We start from the raw sequence: 21,687 nt of genomic DNA, 5'->3' as shown, positions 1-21,687 counted from the left end.
TTTCCGCTGCGGATTATAATTGCGGAAAAATCCGCAGCATACCAATTATTTTGCGGAATCCCTGTGTTTTCGCCGCCATTGACTTGCGTTGAATCGCTTAATATCCGCATGACTACATGTGCACATGCGGATATTAAGCGATTCAATGTGCGGATGGTACCCGGGTCTGGAGAAGAGGAGATTCTCCTCCAGACCCGGGTACCATAGTACCTGTAAAAAAAAAAAGATTTTAAAATAAAAAATAAAAATTATACTTACCTTCTGATGGCCCCTGGTCTCCTGTATGATGCGTCCAGGCTCCCCGGCAGCTCGCGATGGTCTAATAGAACCTTCCATGACGTAATTTAGTTATGTGACAGGTCACACGACTGCTGACGTCGGTGGTCGCGTGACTTGTCACATGACTAAATGACGTCATGGAAAGTCCTTTTACACCACCGTGAGACACCGGAAAGACCGGAGAAGGAGACTGGGGGCCATCGTAAGGTGAGTATAATGGTTTTTTTTATTTTTTTACCATGTTTATTCTTTTTTTTAACTAACTTGGTCACACTATATAAAATCCATGCCAGTTGCATGGATTTATATAGTGTAACCAAGTTGTCAAGCACTTTCCAAGTGATGATAAAATCAGTTGGAAAACGCTTGACAACCCGCATGTAAAATGTCATGCTAAAAACGCGCTTGTCCCTGGCTGAAAAACCGCAAGTAAAATCCGCATGCGTTTTTTCTGCCAGGGAGATGCAGAAACGCTCAGGAAAAATCCGGAGCATTTCTGCATCATGGGTCACATAGCCTTAAACTTAACTCTCGCATTCCCAATGGTCTCAATTTTCGCAATGAGCTAATGTACATTTTTTGATACTTTTTTCTAATGGTGTACATAATTTGCTAGCATACCATGCACATAAGTTTAATTTTTGCATATTACTGAGTAATTATCCTCGAGGTTTTTTATTCAGTAATGAACTTCCTGTTCTTTGTTGGTCTCCATCCTATTTTCTCTTTTGTTTTCAGTCCATACGTATATATATGTCTTTTAACTACAGCAATGTAACCTATGATTAAAAACCCCTGTTTGGTTCGAAGCATGTAAGGTCTGCCTTACATATGGCGCTTTTTTAATGGAACTAATAAAATGGACGTTTTAACTTTACATCTCTTGTGATGGATATGGAGAAGGTGCTGGAGTTTTTCAAATGTACTTCTTATTAATATATAGACTTTTTCAGAAGGTACATATATACATATACATATATATTAGACTCAGTCTTATATCAACTAATTATTATCTCTAAGTGAACATCTGTGAGTTTGTTGTTGAATTCCTTTCTAATTAGCTGATGTCTTCCCTCACTTGTTAAAATGCAATAATTAGAAGTTACAGCCAGATTATCTGACCTTCACATAACAGCTGCATTTTGTCTTCTGTTAATTATATTTTCTTGTACTAGAATCATTATTATGACACGCCTTTATATTTACCTATATAACTGCCATGGAATGAAATTGTTTGAACCCTCCTATTTGTTTTTTCCATCTTGTCTTTTGCGGTCACATGACCACCTGCCTTTATATTCCAGCTCCGCCCTTTTGGCTGTGCTGGACTTTAGTGTTGTTTGACTGTTTCTCTAGCCTGGTGCTTCAGTGCCTATCTCTGTCAGTTCTCTTGGTCCTTCTGGGACCTCTAGTACCTTTTTGTCAGCTTGTCTTTTTGTGTTCTGCAACAACTTCTCAATTTAGGAGGTGTCCCATTTTTGTTCCAGTCCTTAGTTCTTTTAAGGACCTTATGCTATAGGTCTTCGTTCAGACTAGCCGAGGACTAAGGCGGGTCTGTTCGCTAGGAACAGGCAGCCTGCTACATCGTAGGGATTCAGCTTAGTCTTACTGTAGGGAAGCTTTCCCCTTTCTTTCCTTAGTACATGTTGCAAATCATAACAGAAATGAGGGTAGACATTATGATTATGCTAATGATTGTTGGCTTTCATCATTCTGTCTCCATGCTGCATGATCAATAAATAACAGATTATCTTACGAATTCAGGTGTGGACGATTTGTAATTGGTAAGGAAGAAAATTCCACTGACATTTGGCATTACAGACATCTTCGTAGATGAGAGGCTGTCTCTAGGACCAACGGCTACCTTCCTCTGGTAATTAGCTCCCTGGCCTGGGTGTATATATACCTGGTGGGTCTGAGAGGGAGGTGCTGGCTATATTCATTTCTATTTGTGAGGCCTTGGCTGGAGCGGTGCTTCGTCCTCTCTGGAGCTTGAGGCCGTGTGCACATTTGGAGTCGTCTAAAGCTAAGCAATTCCCCCTGCTTGTCTACCCTTGTTGTCTATAGAGTTTAGCGGAGATCGACTAGTGCTCATCTCTTTCCATCCCTAGCCTTAGCCGTATGCCAGGGAAAGTCAGGGCGAGGCATGCGTCGGCGATTGGTGCAGAGCCAATATAAGGATGTTAGTTGAGATAGGGTGACACTAGTCTAGACAAGGAGGTCTCCACTTCCCCCTTTCCCTAGTGTCTGGGCTCCCTTTCCCTCTTCCCTCTTCCCTCTATTGCTAGAGCTCTGTGATACCCATGAAATAAACGTATCACCAAAACATCATATTCACAACAAAGTACATGTTCAGGAGCTAGATGACATGAGTTAGCCTTGGGCTCTTTCGCAACCATGTGGTACATTTTTGAAGGCCTTCCTAGTCCCAACTTTTTTAGACAGATAACAGGGTTGTATTGCATTTAGTAACAGCAAAAACTACACCAATTAAGGATGGCTCATGATGAATTATGACATTCACCAGTATTCATGTGAGAAGCACTGAAGAAGTATCTTGGCTATGCTCACCTCTTACTTCTGCTGCACTTGTATCAAGATCCAGGCTTATGTCATACAAATCAATGCTTTGCAGGGACTGTCCCACATCTCTCAGAGGTTTCTGACGGGCTGTAGTAGGTGTGGATGGGCAAAGCCCACAAGTTTAAAGATGACATCTCTTGCTTTGAGACACTTTCTTGGCCATCACCCTTAAAGCGATTTTCAAAAGTTGCCATTTCTGAATTTATACAGCACTTCTGACAATTCTCTACGCTTCCAGGCTCCACTGATCTCTTACCAAGGAAGTAAAAATTGCGGTATTAAACATTTATTGAAAACATGTCAATTTTCAAACTATGGAAATGTTCTGCAATATCACAAAAAAAGAGGCCGATAGAAAAATTTTTTATTAAAGGAAAATTAACGTGTTACATTACATGTATAACATGTTGAAAAAAAATGGCTAAAGTATTAATGACATTTTTCAATTTGACCTAGTTGCCAATTAAGTGCTGCAATATATTGCATCTGAAATAAAAGGGTGAATTTAGATGCAATTTTTAGGTGGACGTGAGTGACTGAGTTTTCCAATGAAAAAATATTCAGAATCCATGATTTACTTAATTTAAGAATTATTGATTGAACCACCACTACTTTTCAATGCTTTCTAGTAGGTTGGACCCAATGGCCTCCAACCTGTGGCTCTCCGGCTTTTATGAAAGTAGTTTGCAACAGCTGGAGAGGTACAAGTTTAGTATTTCAGGTCTAATGTAACAATGTATATAAAAATGAAGTACGTATTTGATGAATCCTTCTTTAACATGGCAAGGGGATTTCAGGCTTTGCAGACGTTCACTGATATTAAGATAACGTCCTGAAAAAAGATAACAAGTGATAAGAAGATTTAACTTTTTTCAGTAAATAATTAGGTCAGTGCTTAATAATGGAATAAAATTGAAAGACTGTGTTATATTTAGAGAAGGAACCATGAGGCAGGGCATGTGTAAGGAGATGGATATGTTGCCCACATACCCCCTTGAAGAACATGTGAATTGTTATACATTGTAGTGTGAATAGTGATATGTGTTTGATGATGTTTGAATGTGTAATGACTTGCATTGTTAGTGATGGTCCTGGTCCTGGCAAACCAGAGTATTCGGTTACATGCGGCCTGCATGGGTGTAACGCCCTAACAGGACAAGTCCACACACCCAGCAAGGACCTCCTTCATGCAACGTGCCAAGATGTAAGAAATGAGTACCAAGCCCGCGCCTACTGCCCCATGCCATGTTGCACATCACAGAGGAGTTCCCTGAATACCTGTATCAGACACTGTCTCCTGATAACACAGCAGCAATGCCCAAAGTGTTCCAGAACTCAAAAAGTAAGTTAAAGGAGAGAATTGCTATTCAAAGCCGAATTTCCTCTGGCCCAACACTGAGACCTTTTTCTCAAGATACATGCAGGTATCAGCAGTGGGATCTGCTATTATCTGATAATTATGGCATATCTAGAGCGGAAAGATTCTGCTGCAGCTAGTTATCTCTCAGCTAGAAAAAAATAGTAATCAGAAGTAGGAAGGGGGATATGGCTGATCTCCTGGGACATCTTATAGTCACCAGTTTATTATTTACCTGTTTTAATAGCATAAAGAGACAAGATGGAATAAAATAATGAGGAAAAATTGCTGAACCTAATTATTATGATGCATTTTTTTCTTTTAACAGTACATTTAAAAAGAGCATGTCATCAGGTCAAAGTTTTTATATTATATATATTTATATATATATATATTTTTTTTAATCAGTCATGCAGTTCCAGAAATATGGACCTTTTTATTTAGTGCTAATTTTTATGGTTTTTATGAAGAGGCTGTGGTTCACAGGATAATTATGAGAGCCACACTTCACTGGTAAAACCTAAAGACATGCCTACAGAGAATCCTGTGAGCAATGCCCCCTTGATTAATACCATAACATTTTGCACAAAATTAAATATCCATATTTTGGAAACTGTATGACGGATGTTATAAAAACAAATGAAAGAACACTGTTGGGAGCAGAGAGAATAATATAAGAATAAAATCTGGCCACTTTTTGATCAGGTATTAGGTCCTCTTTAAAGATATTCATGAAAGGATTTGTCAGTGACGATTGTTAGATTAGATTACCTTATATATTTCAATTTGACCATTAGCTAAATTGATATCCAGTTTCTGTAACACGTTAGGAATGGGAATTGGTTGAAGTATGCCTGTAATGAAAAGAACATTTATAGTTATTTAGTTGCATATTTCTTGAAGAGGATTTGTAAAATTTTACAAAATTTGACCATGTTGGCATCACCAGTTTGGCTGCTCTGTTCTTGTACGGATCATCTTTGGGGTGATCAATATCTAGTCCAGTAGAATTGCAGGCGGTCTGGATAGAACAGCAGTAATATTAATCATAAAGTAACAACTTACCATTTATAGCGGGGGTGTACAGTGTGTTGATCATAGAATTTATAAACTCATTTAAGTCTTGCACCTGGATTAAACATATAAAGTAACATTGGTGTGGTTCAATATGTGTATTCAACATATATAATTAACGAGTGCTTTTTGCATTTCATACTGTACACCAGTCTTTTATATAATAATTGTATATAATAATTATATATAATATACAATATACAATATATAATTGTACCGTGCTGCTAAAATCATAATAAGAATCAAAATATCTTTAACAATACATGCAAAAAATAGTAATTCAGTATGACAAAGAGATGTATTCACTCTTTTCAAGAATAGCAAAATATCACATGCAAAACAATGTACATATATGAACTGTTTTATATAGGTGCTCTGTTTTTGCGGGTCCCCAATCAAATTCCAAGCAGATGTTTAATGTGGTCATATTTCAACCCATTTGTCATATGAGGAAAATAATGCTTGCAATGGATCAGTCACTCTTCCCAGTAAATGCAAATCTAGATAACAAATTAGTTAAATTTAATCCTTTATTCATGATGTCTTGGCAGGTGATGCATTTCCGGCATAGACGCCCCTTCTTCAGATCTAATTATTTATTTTGCTTTGCTTATGTAGCGCCATTAATTCTACATCGCTTTACAGGCATTATCCGCACTGTCCTCATTGGGGCTCACAATCTAATTTCCTTATCAGTATGTCTTTGGAGTGTGGAAGGAAACCGGAGAACCCAGAGGAAACCCACATAAACACAGGGAGAACATACAAACTCCTTGCAGATATTGTCCTTGGTGGGATTTGAAACCAGGAACCCAATGCTGCAAGACTACAGTGCTAACCACTGAGCCACCATGCTACCCCTATTCAGAGGTATAATTCTGTATATGTCTGACTTTGTCTGAAGAATAGAAGTCTATCCTCAAAATATTTACCCCGTCAAGACATAAGGAATAAAGGATTAATTTAAATAACTTTTTGCCTATCTTTGTATATACTGCATAGAATTGCAGTGATATTACAAGTGTCTTTTCTTCATATGCTAACTTACTCTATAAGTGAACAAAGGTCCGTAATCTCCTAGAGAAAGGAGCCGCACTTAAGTTGCAAGGAATAGCAGTCAATACGGTTCTAAACCATGCAGAAATAGAGTTCAAATGCTTTGCCACCTACATAATGTAAGCAGCCACTTGAGGGGGTCATTAATTTGTTTTCCTTTTATTAAAGCAAACTTCATGAAGAGTTGTCCTCTTTTTGTATTTTCTTTCAAATGCATATTTAAAACCAGGACCCCAAAGCTGATAGATTACGGTGTCAGTCATTGAACCAAATATATTGCATATTCTATTAATTTTACAAATTTAAAAATAATATTTCAGAGGGGTAAGAGGTAAATGATTTACCATCTTACCTCAAATTCTCCAACTGTGGATGACTCCAAAGCAAGGAAGGTCCTAAGAAAATAAAAGAAATATGTTCTAATCGTTCACAATGTAGCTCTCATAGTACACAGACAAGCATGGTAATGAAATAACTCCAAGAAATGATGGAGGCTACTGGGGTACTAAAGTCAAATAGATCAACAGGGCCACATGGTCAGTCAGACAATTCTGAGACAATATATAATACAATTCCGTCTTAGTGCCTCTTTGACAAAAAATAACTCTGTGATTATTAATAAATTGTTTAAAGAAACTTTGCAGGCTTTACTGATGAGGTTACCCAACTTAGGCAATTCTTCATATCAGTCATCAGGTTTAAACCAATTTCATTATTAAAAAAACATATCAGGTGATTCATGCTGCCCAAACTGTGGTCAGCATGAATTAATCCAGATATACTATTCTCTGAAATGCCGGAGCATATATATTTGAAGAAACGGCTGTGGACCATAGGCGGAGACTAGACTTGTGCACCACCACGTCCTCTTCGCTGCACTGTTTGAACTGACTGACTGGTCTCTCCCTCTCCTTATGAACTAGTCTATCACCACTAAAAGTGCTGAGAAGATGGGGTGGCATAAGATCAAGTCGGATTTTCTAATAAATATTTTCTGAAACACCGGAGCATTTCAGGGAATAATATAACTGACTCGATTCATTCTGCACGTTTGGGCATCATGAATTGCCTGACTGGTTCCCTTTAAATACAAACCTTAAAATTTATGCAATAACATTGACACAAAAAATATCTCCTTTGTTGTCAAACTTTTCACCTAATTATTAACATTTATGAGTGCAAGCCAACCTTCAGGCAAAACGTGTCAAGTCTAGTGAGCAGCAGTAAATTTGATTAATTGTGAATGTAACTTTGTATGCTTTGAGGTCTTTCAGATCACCAATAATAATAAATATATGTTTAACCCCTTTCCAACCAAGTCAGTAATAGTACGTAGCTGTGCCCTGGGACTTATGGACCAGCTATGTACTATTACGCATAATGCGATCGCGCCCGCACACAAGCGGTGCGAGGCGATCGCCGCCGGGTGTCAGCTGATTGTCACAGCTTACACCCAGTGCTATGTGCAGGGAGCGGTCCCGCACCGCTGCCAGCACATTAACCCCCACAATGCTGCGATCGAAGTCGATCGCAGCATTGCTCGGGCAATGGGGGAGGTAAGCGCTGGTACTCAACTCCTCTCCGGCCTCCAGCGATATCTGCGACTGCTCCGGGATGTTGTCATGATGACCCGATGTCGTCATGACAACATTTGGGTCACCAGGAGGCAGGAAGTGCATGACCAAAGTAATGTCTTCCAGTGTGTAGCACTGACAGGCAGCATGGAATAGGTAGCTGCTGCTCTATATGCTATTCAGCCGATCAGGCTGCAAAAAGTGAAAGTCCCATACTGGGACAATGTGTAAAAGTAAAAAAAGTGTAGGAAATAGTGATGAGTGAACGTGCTCACCACTACCCGGTACTCGCCCGAGCATCATGGTGCTCGACAAGCTCGGCGCTCGGCGAGTATTTCCGGGTTGCTCGGGCAGGAACTTGAGTCCCCTCCCTGCATGTTTGGCACCTTTTAGAGAGCCAATGAACATGCAGGGATTGCCTGCCATGCACTGTAATGCCGTAGCCATGTTGGTTGTGGGCATTACAGTGATTGGCTGGCCGCACAGCGTCATCAGGTGTATATCAGACCTGGCGCCGCCATGCTCGTCACAGTCACTCCGGATCAGACAGTGTAGGGAGAGCTGCTACTGTGTAAGGGAGAGATTTGCTTGTGTATTAGGTAGCGTAGGGAGAAAAACCGTACATTACACATATCCATCTTAACAAACAGTCCTTTTGAGGACTAACTAATCCATCTGCAGAGATATCAGGCAGGCAGTGTATATAGGCAGACAGGCAGTGTATATAGCAGACTGCAGTGCACATAGCACAAGAGGCTCCATTCCAATTCTGCCTTCTGCTGCTGTTAGATATTTCTATACAAAGGCCCAGGTCTCAGGGGCCAGGAATACTTTTTTTTGCATCTTAATCCTCATTATTTGCTTAAAAAGAAATCCAGAGATCACCGTTTTTCTGCGCCATTTGCTTGTTGGCACTGCAGAATAGAGCTAGGTCCTTTCCATATTACAGCGCTAAAAATCCATCTATTTAAAACTGTGTTTTCTCCATCACACGGATCACATATACGTTTTCAGAAAATACTGTCATTTCTAGCCTCCATTAAAAAAAAAATTTCAGTGTGTCAGTGAAGCAATTGACACCAGATTGCTGTTCAAAATAGTGACCTACAGGCCAGATATTTAAAACTGTGTTTTCTCCGTCACACGGCTCACATATACAGTACATCGTCAGAAAATACTGCCATTTCTGGCCTCCATTAAAAATTTCTTTCAGTGTGTCAGTGAAGCAATTCACAGCAGTTTGCTGGTGAAACTACTTACTTACAGGCCAGGTATTTAAAACTCTGTTTTCTCCGTCACACGGATCACATATAAGTTCGCTCCAAACTCAGTCATTTGTAGTGAGCGTGGAAGATACTGTTCTCCATTTAAAATGGGCAAGGCACATAGCAAGGGACGGGGAACGGGACGTGATGGTAATGCAGAGGCCGAGGACAAGCCCGTGGGCAAGCCGAAATTGTGCCACAACAAACACCCACATCTTCTCGCCTGACCTTCCTGTCCCAATTTCTAGGGAACCGCAGCACATCACTATTGAACCCAGAGCAGTGTCAAAAGGTTGTTGGTTGGATAGCGGACAATGCTTCCAGTCACTTAGCCACCACCAACACCACCCTGTCTTCCACACTGTCAAGTCTCAGTAGCCGTGAGTCTGGACCGCACATTCCTCACCCTGATCCTCCTTCCTCCTACCAAGCCGAGTACCCAGAGACAACTGATCCCACACTTGGACACTCCGAAGAGCTGCTCACATTTCCATTTATAGATTCAGGCCTCTCGCCCGGTCCACTTGAAGCGGGGCAAGAGGAGATCGCGTGTAGTGATGCCCAAATATTTGAGCAGCCACAGTCACACAAAAGCGAGGGTGGGAAAGTGTCACAAGAGGTGGACGATGATGAGACACAATTACCAGAAAGTCAGGAGGAGGACCAGAGTGCGAAAGTGGAAGACGAGGTGGGGGATGATATAGTAACTGACCCAACCTGGCAGGAGGACATGCAGAGCGAGGACAGCAGCACACAGGGGGAGGGAGGTTGAGCACCCCAAAAGGCAGGAAGATGCAGTGTGGTGGCCGGAGACAGAAGGCACGCAACCGTTCCCAGTAACACCAATACGAAGGAAGTTGCCAATACAACTGTTAGGTCTTCCCGAGTCTGGTTGTTTTTTAAAAACTCTGCCAATAACCCCAAAAAGGCCATTTGCAACACCTGCCAGGCCAGCATCAGCAGGGGTGGCAAAACGACCAGCCTGACCACCACCAGCATGATCAGGCACATGGCAGCAAAGCACCCGACTTTGTGGGCCGAACCCCAGGGTCCAGGAACAGTGTCTGTGGGTGGCACCATTGCTTCTTCCGCCATTGTACATGCAAGCCAATCCCCTGTCCATGGTGCATGCAAAGATGCCTCCTGCCCTGGACCTGTCGTTGCACACTCTCAAGTAGCATCATCAGGAAGGAAGCACGTCCATGTCCTTGTCCCAGCACAGTGTTCAGTTGTCCATATCCCAGTCCTTGGAGCGCAAGCGCAAATATGCAGCCAACTCCCCCACAGGCCACACTACTAAATTCTCACATTTCACGACTGCTTGCTCTCGACATGTTGCCTTTTAGGCTCGTAGAGACTGAAGCATTCCGCAACCTGATGGCGGCGGCCGTCCCTCGGTACTCGGTCCCCAGCCACGACTATTTCTCCCGGTGTGCCGTCCCCGCATTACACAAGCACGTGTCCCAAAACATTGGCCGTGCTCTCAACAACGCAGTTAACGGGAAAGTCCACCTAACCACGGACACATGGACAAGTGCTTGTGGACAGGGACGGTACATCTCGCTGATGGCACACTGGGTTAACATAGTGGAAGCCAGGTCCCAGTCGGACCTTGGGACGGAACACGTCCTCCCGACGCCAAGGATTGAGGGCCCTAGGTCAATCAGGGTTTCCCCCATGGTCTACAGCTCCTGCTTCTCATCCCCCTCGGCCTCCTCCTCCTGTTCACCCTCCATCTCCGAAATGACCACATCAATCACAAGCTGGAAGCACTGCAGCACTGCCTGGCCAAGCGGCAACAGGCTGTGCTGAAGCTAATATGCTTAGGTGAAAAACCACACAATGCTGAAGAGTTGTGGACAGCTCTGAAAGAGCAGGCAGATCTGTGGCTCACACCGCTGAACCTATAGCCAGGCATGGTCGTGTGTGACAATGGTCGGAACCTGGTGGCGGCTCTGAGGCGAGGCGAGCTCACACACGTACCATGCTTAACCTCGTGGTTCAGCGGCTTCTCAAATCCTACTCGGAGCTGCCAAATCTGCTTGTTAAAGTGCGCCGCCTGTGTGCCCATTTTAGAAATTCAGCTACAGCTTCCACCGCCCTTGCAGTGTTTCAGCAGCATTTGCAGCTTCTGGCTCACAGACTGGTGTGTGATGTCCCCACGCATTGGAACTCTACACTGCAGATGATGGGAAGGATTCTTGAGGAGAAGAGGGCAGTTGTTAAGTACCAGCATCAATAAGGCCGTCGGTATTCAGTTCAGACTCCACACATAAGACCTCAGGAGTGGACATGGATATCAGACATATGTATCATCCTCCAAAACTTTGAGGACTCCACCAAGATGGTGAGCGGCGATGATGCCATAATTAGTGTCACCATCCCGCTTCTCTGTCTTCTGAAACACTCTCTGCTCACAATCAAAGAGGATGCATTGCAGATGGAGTATGATGAGATGGAGCAAGGAACCATACAGGGTGATTACACACAGCCAAGCCTCATCTCATTCCAACGTGGATTGGGTGACAATGAGGAAGAGGAGGAGGAGGAGAGCTTGGTCAGTCATCCTCTTGGTGAGGACACGGAAGTCTTGCCTGTTAGTAGTCTGGCACGCATGGCCGAGTTTATGTTATGCTGCCTTTTCCATGACCCTTGCGTTCTCAAAATTTTGGGTGACAGTCATTAATGGTTGGTGACACTTCTAGACCCACGCTACAAGGAGAACTTTATATCTCTTATTCCTGAGGTGGACAGGTCTACAAAAATGGGGATGTACCAGAAGGCCCTTGTTGCAGGACTATTAAAAAAATTCCCATCTGAAAGCGCTGGCGGCAGAGGGCACACTTCGTTGGACAACCAAGGAGTACAGGCGAGAGAGACACAACTTCAATCCAGCAGAGGCAGGGGAACACTGTCAAGTTCTGGGAGACTTTTCTCAGACCCTCCCATCGGACAGGCCCTGAGGCGCGGGGTACTCTCACAAGGAGTGCAAAGTTTGTGAAGATGCTGAGGGAGTACCTTGCCGACCGTACCAACGTTCTCCGCTGTGCCTTATAACTATTGGGTATCCAAGCTGGATACGGGGAATGAACTGGCTCTCTATGCCTTTGAGGTCCTGGCCTGTCCTGCCGCCAGCGTTTTATCAGAGCGGGTTTTTAGTGACGCTGGTGGAATTATAACTGATAAGCGCATCCGCCTGTCAACTGAAAATGCTGACAGGCTGACTCTTAGAAAAATGAACAAGGGCTGGATTGGGCCAGACTTCTCAACACCACCGAATGATAGCAGCGTAACATAAACTCCAATCCAGTGACTTTTCTTGGGAGGTGTATTCCCATGCACCTTTTCACACCCACACATGGGTATACGCTTCCTGATTTTGGCTATTTGCTCTTGTCCTCCTCCTTCTCCTCATCCTCCACCACTATATCACCAGGGTGACCGTGGTCCGTGATGCAACACCCACCTAATTTTTTTAAACGGTGTTTATGATGCCCGTAGAAATTTTTTTTATACAGTATGTTCATGTATACCTCAGGGGTAAATGTTTGTCAGCCCATACACTTAGTGCATGTGTAGCACCCTGAGGACTCGGCTGCTACAGGGGTATTACACCTCAAGCCAGAGGTGTGGTATTCCACTCCCGGGTAAGGATGGAGTGTGGAACTGAGCTCAGATAGCTGCATACACTACATACATCCCATTTCCGGGGGACAGACCGACGGTACTCCCACCAATATATGTGCAGGTACGATAGTGTCTGTCCCTGGCTGGAGTGGGAGGGGGGTGGAACATCCCAGTAGTGTAGGGGCAGATAGGGGGAGCAGTCTGGGTAATGCTAGGAGCTCATTGGGTGCTGGTCACCTGAGCTCACACATAGAGGGAGTATATAAGGTGGGCACCATCTTAGGACAGGGTCTTTTGTAGAGAGAGTTCAGTCAGGCAAGAGGAGCAGAGCAGAGAAGCTCAGCCAGAAGGGCTGACAGGGAGTTGTGGTTCCGGCTGGGCCCAGCTCCAAGGCCAAGTCTGAGAGAGAGAGAGGAGTCAGAAGGACCCAGAGAGAAGAAGAAGGAACCCCAAGACCCCAGAATACAAACGGCAGGGTGAAGGGTTGGCACCCAGGGAACCGGATCCCAAGCTGGCAGAGAGAAAAGCACACCTTAGCCAGAGACCGGAGGTTGTGGGCAGGATCTGCCACGACCCTCACTAAATCCACTAGGAAGGCATACCAAGTATAGGGTCAGGGAACCCAGAGGAGGTGTACCCACCAAGAGACCCGAGGGAGCCGGACATAAGTGGATCCCTAGTGAGAACGGCCAGAAGAGAGGGAAAGTCAGACAGGAGCTCAGGACCACGCTCCAGAATTGCTTGGGGGTTGGCCGAGTCCAGGACCTGGTGGACGCAGCACGGCTCGGGTGGTCGCTTCAGGCCAGAGTGACCATAAGAACACCCGTAAGTAAAAAAACCCCTGAACTGCACAGCCCGACTCTGAGTCTTCTTGCTGGATCATCCTGCACCTTCACAACCACCATCGTCTACATCTGACCCCCTGAGGCTATACCCCTCCCGTTGGGGGTTATACTATCACAGCTGCACACACACCACCAGCCTCAGCGGACCCTTCTGCAGCGGCGGCCTTTTGACCGCAAATCAACGGGTGGCGTAGTCGACACTAAAGAACATTTAACAACATCTGTAAAGACTGCCACACACTGAGTTTGACACCCTGGGCACGGACCGGGTCGCCGCCACTCGGAGACTACAACCCCCATCTGATCCGGCTCCGGGTAATCCCCAAACAGCACTGGCCCAGGGGGCGCGTCAACTTTGGCGTAGTCGGCAGGATAACGTGCCCGCAACAACCGGGTACTGCGTGCCTGAAGAAAAGTTCACCGTTACCTCAAAAAGAAGTCTCCCGCCGGTTCCGGAGGGTCCCCGCCAAAGGACCCCATCACAGGTCGTTTCCCGCCGGTTGTCCGCCATTTGCAGCTTTTTCCCGCCATTTCCAAAGATTTCCCGCCTTGGAAGAGCGGACGCCATTATGGGCGTGCCAGAGGGTGGCAAAAGGCCACCTCCCATCGTGGGCCAGGTCGAAGAATGGCGCCAAAAGCGGAAACCGCGCCCACCAACAGAGACTGTGATGCTGGAAGTGTCCATCAGCGTGAGAGAACTGCCCCTGGAACGGACAATCACAAAGTTGCCCCGGGACCACCCTCAATGTGGGCGGAGACGGAACGAGAGAGCGAAGATGGGTGCAGCCTGGAGGAGTCTGGAGAGAGCGCACCCGGAGACAAGGAGTCTGGAGAGAGCGCACCCGGAGACAAGAAGTCTGGAGAGGAGTCCAGAGAAAGCGTACCCGGAGATGGAGGGAGAGACAGGCAGCACCGACCCAGTGGTCAGGAGCCTGCTGCAAGCAACAACCCCACTAGGCTTAGTGGAGATTCTAGCACAGCTCCCCCGAGACCGGGAGTGTGCACAGACCGCGCTGGAGGGCCTCGCACGGAGGATGGCCCAGGTGCAGCAAGACACGCTGACGGAGTGGAGCCGTGAGATGGCCCAGCAGACCGGAACCCGTCAGCGGAGCACGCCACCCGAGACGAGGAGACAGACCGCTTCTGAGGATGGTGCAGGAGGAGTGAAGGCCGGAGACGGCGCCGAGGAGGGAGCTGAACGGACGGAGGCAGGTAAAGGGGACGTCTCTACCCCGAGCCGAGAAACCGTGTACCTGTCCCAGCTCCCCGTCGCAGAGCCCGAAATTCCCCCTGCCGTGCCCGTCGCTGCATCGTCACCGTGCCGGACTAGGCCTCAAGCAGAAGCCGCGGCCGCGACCCCTGTGACGTCACACGCCTCGACCCTGAGCGCGGCGAAACAGGAAATACCATCGGCCTGGTCGCAAGGTCTAGTACCTCCGGGCGCCGCAATTCCAACAGCGCCCCCTACCTCCGCGGAGCCACCGGCCTGGTCGCAGGGCCGAGTACCCCTGGGCGCCGCCGTCCTTACGGTGCCCTTTACCTTTAGGGTGCCCCAAGCCTGGTCGCAAGGCCTGGTCAACCCGGGCGCCGCTACCATCAACACGCCCTCAACATCTCGAGTGCCGCACCTGGGCGAAGATCTATTTGCCCAGCACATGTGCCCGGATGGGCAGCCCTTTGTATGGCCCCAGGAGTACTACCAACTGGAACTCCAAAGAGCAAGGCCCCTGTGCGAGCCCCTGATTCCGGCTCCGAAGCCCGTCAGGAGAACCCCGCTCCCGCTAGAAGAAGCACAATTCGAGTGGGACCCCACCGGAGGAGACCTCATGGGGTTCACTCAAGAAACGCGGGCAGCCGCAGCAGAGCGAGTGGAGTGCTGCCGCCAGCAGTTGGCAGCCTTCGAGCAAGAGCGGAAAGAGAGGCGGATCCTTGAGCAGCGGCTGCAGGAACAGAGCGCAGGGCAGAAGAGCCGGACCAGGAGGAACCCCCGTGCAGCTCATGGTCCCCGTACCACCGGGACTGTGATTAAATTCAACCTGCAGCATGGGTGGGGCTTCATAAGAGACCATCATACCCCCGGCGACGTCTTTGTAACCCGCAGAGACGTAGAAAGCCATCTGCCGGAGGGACACAGAGGTCGTGACCTGTACGTAGGGGACGAGGTCACGTTCACCCGGCACAAGTGTGCCAAAGGACCCTACGCCCTCCATGTGCATCGCCTGACGGAGGAGGAGCTGCGGTGTGAGGAGGAGCAAGAGGACCCGGACGGGTCTGAAGACAAAGAAGGAGCAGGAGTACGCCGTCATTAAAGTACGGTAAAGAGACTGTACATAGTTACCCGTCAGGGTATATGCCATGCTGCTAACTTAAAATATAGTCCCCGTTGGGACCAGCAAATTGAACTGTTCCAGTGTGTCCCATCTCCCCACAGGCTGAGGACTGTGAGCAGCCATCCCTTTTCCCCACTGGTCGAGGACTGAGAGCGGCCACCTTCCCTTGTATATAGTTGCGCTTTCTAAGGCCCCCCCTACCGGTTTTATAGGAAACTGTTGTTTTTACTACAAGAGACTGTCGCACTTTACCCGGTCACAAGTTGCACCGTGGCCGGAGGAACAAAAATGTTATATGAAAAAGTTTTATGCTGATAATATATGATGTTTTATATGTTTATGTTTTATGAAAAAAAAATGTATGTTTATGGATGTTTATTCTCTTACAGCCCGAGGACGTGCTGTGATTTACCAGGGGGGAATGTAGCACCCTGAGGACTCGGCTGCTACAGGGGTATTACACCTCAAGCCAGAGGTGTGGTATTCCACTCCCGGGTAAGGATGGAGTGTGGAACTGAGCTCAGATAGCTGCATACACTACATACATCCCATTTCCGGGGGACAGACCGACGGTACTCCCACCAATATATGTGCAGGTACGATAGTGTCTGTCCCTGGCTGGAGTGGGAGGGGGGTGGAACATCCCAGTAGTGTAGGGGCAGATAGGGGGAGCAGTCTGGGTAATGCTAGGAGCTCATTGGGTGCTGGTCACCTGAGCTCACAAATAGAGGGAGTATATAAGGTGGGCACCATCTTAGGACAGGGTCTTTTGTAGAGAGAGTTCAGTCAGGCAAGAGGAGCAGAGCAGAGAAGCTCAGCCAGAAGGGCTGACAGGGAGTTGTGGTTCCGGCTGGGCCCAGCTCCAAGGCCAAGTCTGAGAGAGAGAGAGGAGTCAGAAGGATCCAGAGAGAAGAAGAAGGAACCCCAAGACCCCAGAATACAAACGGCAGGGTGAAGGGTTGGCACCCAGGGAACCGGATCCCAAGCTGGCAGAGAGAAAAGCACACCTTAGCCAGAGACCGGAGGTTGTGGGCAGGATCTGCCACGACCCTCACTAAATCCACTAGGAAAGCATACCAAGTATAGGGTCAGGGAACCCAGAGGAGGTGTACCCACCAAGAGACCCGAGGGAGCCGGACATAAGTGGATCCCTAGTGAGAACGGCCAGAAGAGAGGGAAAGTCAGACAGGAGCTCAGGACCACGCTCCAGAATTGCTTGGGGGTTGGCCGAGTCCAGGACCTGGTGGACGCAGCACGGCTCGGGTGGTCGCTTCAGGCCAGAGTGACCATAAGAACACCCGTAAGTAAAAAAACCCCTGAACTGCACAGCCCGACTCTGAGTCTTCTTGCTGGATCATCCTGCACCTTCACAACCACCATCCTCTACATCTGACCCCCTGAGGCTATACCCCTCCCGTTGGGGGTTATACTATCACAGCTGCACACACACCACCAGCCTCAGCGGACCCTTCTGCAGCGGCGGCCTTTTGACCGCAAATCAACGGGTGGCGTAGTCGACACTAAAGAACATTTAACAACATCTGTAAAGACTGCCACACACTGAGTTTGACACCCTGGGCACGGACCGGGTCGCCGCCACTCGGAGACTACAACCCCCATCTGATCCGGCTCCGGGTAATCCCCAAACAGCACTGGCCCAGGGGGCGCGTCACATGGGCATTACAAGTATAGGAGACCCGCTCCTTTCTAATGGGAACATTTTTTTATGAGGCCCTCCTCCATGTCTCTTCCAAAAGGCATTGAAGTGCCTCCAAATTTTTGGCAGCCCTTGCATTCACTGCATAGGCCAACAATATGGGAGACTCTCTCCTTTCTAATGGGAATTTGTCGCTACTGTGGCCCTGCTCTGTGTGTCTTTAAATTCTTAGTGGGGTTTTTCCTAAAATTGTCAACCGCTGGACTCACTGCATACCCTATAACTGTTGAGCAGACCCTCTCCGTTCTAAAGGGAACATGTCGTACCTTGTTACTGTGGCCCTGCTCTGTGTATCTTTAAATTTTTAGTGGGGCTTTTCCTAAAATTGTCAGCCGTTGTACTCACTGCATACCTTATAACTGTATAGCAGACCCTCTCCTTTCTAATGGGAACATGTCGTACCTTGTTACTGTGGCCCTGCTCCATGTGTTTTTAAATTCTTAGTGGTGTTTTTGCTAAAATTGGTCAGCTGTTGGACTAACTGCATACCCTATAACTGTATATCAGACCCTCTCCTTTCTAATGGGAACATGTCGTACCTTGTTACTGTGGCCTTGCTCCATGTGTCTTTAAATTCTAAGTGGGGTTTTTCCTAAAATTATCAGCCGTTGGACTCACTGCATACCCTATAACTGTATAGCAGACCCTCTCCTTTCTAATGGGAACATGTCGTACCTTGTTACTGTGGCCCTGCTCCATGGGTCTTTAAATTCTTAGTGGTGTTTTTACTAAAATTGGTCAGCCGTTGGACTCACTGCATACCCTATAACTGTATAGCAGACCCTCACCTTTCTAATGGGAGCATGTCGAACCTTGTTACTGTCGCCCTGCTCTGTGTGTTTTTAAAATTTTAGTGGAGTTTTTCCTAAAATTGTCAGCCGTTAGACTCACTGCATACCCTATAACTGTATAGCAGACCCTCTCGTTTCTAATGGGAACATGCCGTACCTTGTTACTGTGGCCCTGCTCCATGGGTCTTTAAATTCTTAGTGGTGTTTTTACTAAAATTGGTCAGCCGTTGGACTCACTGCATACCCTTTAACTGTATAGCAGACCCTCTCCTTTCTAATGGGAACATGTTGCACTTGTTACTGTGGCTCTGCTCCATGTGTCTTTAAATTCTTAATGGGGTTTTTCCTAAAATAGTCAGCCGTTGGACTCGCTACATACCCCATAACTGTATAGCAGGCCCTCTCCTTTCTAATGGGAACATGTCATACCTTGTTACTTTGGCCCTGCTCTATGTGTCTTTAATTTCTTAGTGGGGTTTTTCCCAAATTTTGGCAGCCCTTGCAGTCACAGCATGGGCATTACCACTATAGGAGACCTGCTGCTTTATAATGGGAACATTTTTTTTACTGAGACCCTCCTCTATGTCTCTTCAAAGGGGTATTGAGTTGCCTCTAAATTTTTGGCAGCCCTTGCAGTTACTGGATACGCAATAACAGTATAGGAGACCCACTTATTAATAATGGGAACAACAAAGCATAGCCGGCTGATGGCTCTCTATCAATAGCTAGGGCCGACTGCTGGCCTTTTAAGAATAGTAAGGGCCGTCTGATGTCCCTATAAAAATAGGCTTTATGACTTTCAGAGTCCCTCCATCATAAATAAAACAGGATGTTTCTGATGATGTGTCACACACCACATTGCCAGATAAGGTTGTAAAATGTTAAAATGACATTTCCCGGTGAATGCATTTGTCTTAAAAAAAAAACGTAAAAAAAACAAAACAATAGGATCTTTCTTTAGTATAAAAACAGTGTTACCAATTTAACAACAATGTAATCACATTGTTCACCTCCTCCTCCATCTCTGAAATGACCACATCAGTCACAAGCTGACAGCACTGCAGCACTGCCTTGGCCAAGCGGCAACAGGCTTTGCTGAAGATAACATGCTTAATGCTTAATTGACAAACCGCCCAGAGCTGCAGAGTTGTTGAAAGCTGTAACACAGCAGCCTGACCTGTGGCTCTCACTGCTGAACATACAGCCAGGCATAGTCGTGTGTGACAATGGGCGGAACCTGGTGACGGAGAAATGACAGCCGGGGTAGATACGGTTTCCCTCTATGCCAGTCCTTTCACCGAGCTAAAGAATATGGCTGTGGTGAAATACAACTCCCACTGAGAAGCTGTTTCAGATTGAAAAACATTGTGCCCACCAGAGGATTTGATTCTGAGGGCTAACCTTTCTCCCCTGCTCAACAGCCCCATAGCAGCTGCAAAGTTAGCGCTATCATGAACTCTCCTGAGGTAGAAGCCAAGGCACACCAGAGGATTCTCTGGTGGGACCGTCCAACCCTGCCAAGAAGCAGTCCTGGCTAAGAAAAGTGTGTGGAAAGGCTCCCGGACACTCTATGGCTGCTTTTTTACTGAGGAGGAAAAACACGCAAACACGGGGAGAACATGCAAAGTCCTTGCAGATGTTGTCCTTGCTGGGATTTGAACCCAGGATCTCAGTGCTGCAAGTCTTCAGTGCTAGCTACTGATCCAATGTGCTGCTGTTCACCCTCTAATATCTAACAGGCTGGAGAAACTTGCACCTACTGCCACTCTATCTTCAGCTCCTTTGTGAGAAAATGTATTTGGGCAGCCACTCAGTCTACGAAATAAAATTCCTGAGAATGAAATTAGTGATGGCTTCGCTACTGGTACTGGGGGCAGTGCTAATACCATGGCGTCATACCATAGTTTGCTGGAAATATTCCAGGCTGGTAGGAGGCAAGCAAATTCCCACAGAAAAGTACCAGCAGTAATGTTCAGGGACCCGTGCTTGTTGAAGACGGAGACAACACCGGGACAAAAAGTGACGGCTGGGGACCGAGTATGGAAACGAGGCATGAGGCATGTGGTTGTGAAAAGCTTCCGCCTCCATGAGCCTAAAAGGCCACATTTCAAGTGAAAGCAGCTTTACAGGACTTCCTGTGAGAAATGACACGCAGGGTAGATAGGGTTTCCCTCTATGCCAGTCCTCTCACCGAGTTAAATACAACTGTCAGCAAAAAAAGTTGTGACCTGGCTCCGTACCATCCCTGGCCACATTCACCTGTCCACGTGTTTGTGGTTAGGCGGTCCTTCCCAGTAAGTGCACTGGGGAGGGCACTGGTAATGTTGTGGGACCCGTGCTTGAGGAAGGTGGAGGCGATACCGGGAAATATAGTGGCGGCTGGGGACCAAGTATGGACACCCGGGCCGCCGCCGGCATGAGGTTGTGAAAAGCTTCCGCCTCCACGAGCTTAAAAGGCCATATTTCAAGTGCAAAAAGCTGCCCAGAAATCTGGCAGTTTAGTGTTTAGGCCTGTGGGTGGGTGGCTGGCTGCATACTTGTACTTGCATTCCAAGTAACAGAAAACTAAGCAGATGGTGGCCTCTATCATCATCATGGCCTCACCTCGGCACTATGAACTCTCCTGAAGGAGAAGCCAGGGCCCGCCAGAGGAGTCTCCGGTTCTCTGGTGGGCACGTCAAACCCTGCCGAAATGCAGCCCTGGCTAAGAAAAGTGTGGGGGAAGGTTCCCGGACATTCTATGGCTGCTTTTTTAATGTGGATCGGCCATGCTTATGCATGTTATTTCTCAAAACGCATTACAGATCAGGCCATTGTCCAACTCTGTATTCAAGAAATTAAATGCGCAAAGAAAGATGTGTCTGTGTCAAAGCACCACCGACAAGGGCGAGTTGATGTTGGACGGGCTGCCATTGCTTCTGCATCAATCTGCATTACAGTACTTGCTGTGAGAAATGACATGCAGTGTAGATAGGGTTTCCCTCTATGCCAGTCCTTTCACCGAGCTAAATAGAACTGTCAGCAAAAAAAGTTGTGGACTGGCTCCGTACTGTCCCGGGCCACATTCACCTGTCCACGTGTTTGTGGTTAGGTGGTCCTTCCCAGTAAGTGCACTGGGGAGGGCACGGGTAATTTTGTGGGACCCATGCTTGTGGAAGGCAGAGGCGATACCGGGAAATATAGTGGCGG

General features: G+C 46.9%; 1 protein-coding gene across 1 annotated transcript in view; it reads right to left on the bottom strand.

The window, feature by feature from the left end:
* Positions 1–3,287: 3,287 nt before the first annotated feature.
* The window catches only part of LOC141271531 (BPI fold-containing family B member 6-like), a 102,138-nt gene continuing 83,738 nt past the window's right edge, over positions 3,288–21,687 (bottom strand). The window contains exons 11-14 of the mRNA XM_073681586.1: positions 6,702–6,744; positions 5,285–5,348; positions 4,991–5,073; positions 3,288–3,694 (exon numbers count right to left, since the gene is read on the bottom strand). Coding sequence (XP_073537687.1) covers positions 3,656–3,694; positions 4,991–5,073; positions 5,285–5,348; positions 6,702–6,744 — 229 coding nt within the window. The 3' untranslated portion in view covers positions 3,288–3,655. The remainder of the gene's footprint in view (positions 3,695–4,990; positions 5,074–5,284; positions 5,349–6,701; positions 6,745–21,687) is intronic.

The sequence above is a fragment of the Phyllobates terribilis genome, unplaced genomic scaffold, assembly GCF_046119375.1.
Source record: "Phyllobates terribilis strain yellow unplaced genomic scaffold, ASM4611937v1 Scaffold_5__5_contigs__length_657084704, whole genome shotgun sequence".
Classification (NCBI taxonomy): domain Eukaryota; kingdom Metazoa; phylum Chordata; class Amphibia; order Anura; family Dendrobatidae; genus Phyllobates; species Phyllobates terribilis.
This window is presented reverse-complemented; position numbering and strand designations above follow the sequence as displayed.